The sequence below is a fragment of the Sabethes cyaneus genome, chromosome 3, assembly GCF_943734655.1.
Source record: "Sabethes cyaneus chromosome 3, idSabCyanKW18_F2, whole genome shotgun sequence".
In the NCBI taxonomy this organism is placed as follows: Eukaryota; Metazoa; Arthropoda; class Insecta; order Diptera; family Culicidae; genus Sabethes; species Sabethes cyaneus.
The window spans coordinates 230,553,494-230,555,875 of record NC_071355.1 but is presented as its reverse complement, the minus strand read 5'-3'; the positions used below and the strand labels follow the sequence as shown (position 1 = coordinate 230,555,875).

Genomic DNA, 2,382 nt, shown 5'->3' with positions numbered 1-2,382 from the left:
GCTGGTAAAGATCGCTACCGAAAGAGCTTCAGTAACATGTCCGAGAAACGCTGGCAACGGCTCCACACTGGGTTATTTTCAAGATTTGGGAGGAGGAGAAGCTATCGGATTGAAGAAGAAATATGTCCCTTCTACAAAAAGCGTGATTATCTCAATAGTACTAACAAAGAGTCTAGTCATACAAATAATATTGTCGCATGGAAAATTGTGTGACGCGTATACGGTATGAAATATCTGCACTAAGCTACCTAACACCCGCTATATACTCTTTTCTGCTCCGGTAATGAGGGCAAATGCTAATCGTTCTAATTTTCAACTACATTATTAAGCTGTTCAGTACAGTGACGACACGCTTCAATAGAAATGACTGTTGAGATTTATTAGACTTGTCCGGGGCATGCAGCAATCGAAGCCATCAGTCGGTTCACAGAATTCACAGTATCTGCAACACGTGCTGCAGTGATGCAGTTCGACGTAGACGGATTTGTGCTTTACCTGTTGGCGGCAGTAGGAGTGTACGCAAGTGTCATATATTTTTACGAATGTGCTAGATCACCCTTAGCTATTTTGTGGAGTGTAATTTTCCCGAATCGCAAACCGTTAAGCGAGCGGTACGGACCTTGGGCTGGTAGCGACGAGAATGCGGATATTATTTTATCAAAATATCAACATTCTTTCTTAAATCTTCCGCAGTAATCACCGGATCTTCCGATGGCATCGGGAAACAGTATGCAATCAATTTGGCCAGTAAAGGTATGAATGTGTTTCTGATCTCAAGAACCGAATCGAAGCTGGCGGAGCTTGCCGAACAAATACGGTCACAATATTCCGTTGATGTCCAGTGGATGGCAATTGACTTTTCACAGGGCGTGCAAATTTTTGAAACCATTAGAAAATCAATATCTGGACTCACAATCGGAATACTGGGTGAGTTACGAAAAAAAATTAGGAAACTAAATTACATTAATTGATCTCCATCAGTCAACAATGTCGCCGTGGGTCAAGATTACCTACTGGAATTTGAACGTTTCTGTACCCAGGATGTACAGCAAACAATATCGGTCAACGTAACGGCTGCCGTAATGATGACCCATATGCTCTTACCGGAAATGAAGCAACGAAGACGAGGACTAATTGTCAACGTATCATCCGTCGCCGGATTAGCTCCGGGGCCTTACATCACACTTTATGCAGCTTCCAAGGCATTTCTAGATAGTTTTACAACGGCTTTGTCTCAAGAACTTCATGGCTCCGGAGTCGAATCGCAACTGGTAACTCCGCTATTTGTGCGTACCAATATCAATAAACGTTATCACGCCGTAAAATTTTCGACACAATTTTTTACTGACGTGAAACGATTCGGCAAACATGCTGTCTTCACGATCGGGCGGTCTGATTCTACCACTGGCTATTGGGCCCACGGAATACAGGTAATTTCAATCCATGGTAATTACAAGATTTAATCGCATCTTTATTACAGATATCCCTTTTTCGACTTCTTCCGGTAAGAGTTCGTACAGCTGTTTGGTATTACGTGGCTGGGCTTTTGAAAAACAAAGAAGTTTAAGAGTAAATAAAAGACTGCTATACTGTAAAAAATTACATTCATATCTTTATTATGTTCTATATAACTTAAATATAAGTTTTAAAATGTTTTAAAATGGTACTCTATACGTGTGCCAAAAAGGTCTCTTTAACCTCGAAGTGACAAACGCCATATCTTACCAGAATTCTACTTTTTAGATCTTTTGAAATAGTAATTTAATGGACTAAATAAAAACATTATGAGTGGTAACTTAAAAGGCTCACTTTGTAAGAAGAGGTTGAAATAAAAATATATTGAATACATTAGTAATTTTTATAGTTGTAATGTTTGTATCACGAAATGCTTACCATCTAGAACGGTGGTTTCTTCTACAAAAATGTTATATAAATTAGCAGTTTTACGAAGAATATGTAGTGTTATTATTTGCCTGCTTTCCAAAAAACTTAAATGTTCAATGACCGATTTTACAAACAGACTTTTTGTACAACTATGGGCAAACCCGTGTAACCTTCAATAGTGGATCTGGTCACTGAGGTTTTGCTAGGCCTGCTTGTCTGTATACCATCAAAAAGTATGCAAACGACTTGATTGCAGCCAGGCTTGCTGATTATCGCGAAAGCGCTTTACTCTCTTTGTTAGTTATTCTCTAGAGAGTTGCACGACCTGTGAAAAAAAGCTTCTCAGATCAGCTTCGATCAGCTTTGCGGTTGAAGCTATTCGGCATATTTCGCTTTTTCATGTTCTTCGTTCTTCTCTGAATTATCGCCTGTATGGCAGGCAACAAGTATTGCTCACTCATGAACTACGGGTTAATGCGATTCACAAAGCAGTCTTCA

The 2,382-nt window shown here is 39.5% G+C and overlaps 1 protein-coding gene across 1 annotated transcript; it reads left to right on the top strand.

Annotated features, from left to right (window-relative positions):
* The first annotated feature begins 462 nt into the window (after nt 1–462).
* On the top strand, nt 463–1,567 carry LOC128740862 (hydroxysteroid dehydrogenase-like protein 1). The gene is made up of 4 exons (XM_053836433.1): nt 463–628; nt 694–927; nt 982–1,430; nt 1,481–1,567. The coding sequence occupies exons 1-4, from the start codon at nt 463–465 to the stop codon at nt 1,565–1,567; spliced, it is 936 nt and encodes a 311-aa protein (XP_053692408.1).
* Nucleotides 1,568–2,382: the final 815 nt, after the last annotated feature.

Coding starts and splice junctions, on each gene's coding strand:
- LOC128740862 (XM_053836433.1), top strand. CDS start 463: ATGCAGTTCGACGTAGACGGATTTGTGCTTTACCTGTTGGCGGCAGTA. Junction 928..981: donor ACTCACAATCGGAATACTGG/GTGAGTTACGAA, acceptor GATCTCCATCAG/TCAACAATGTCGCCGTGGGT. Junction 1,431..1,480: donor ATTGGGCCCACGGAATACAG/GTAATTTCAATC, acceptor TCTTTATTACAG/ATATCCCTTTTTCGACTTCT.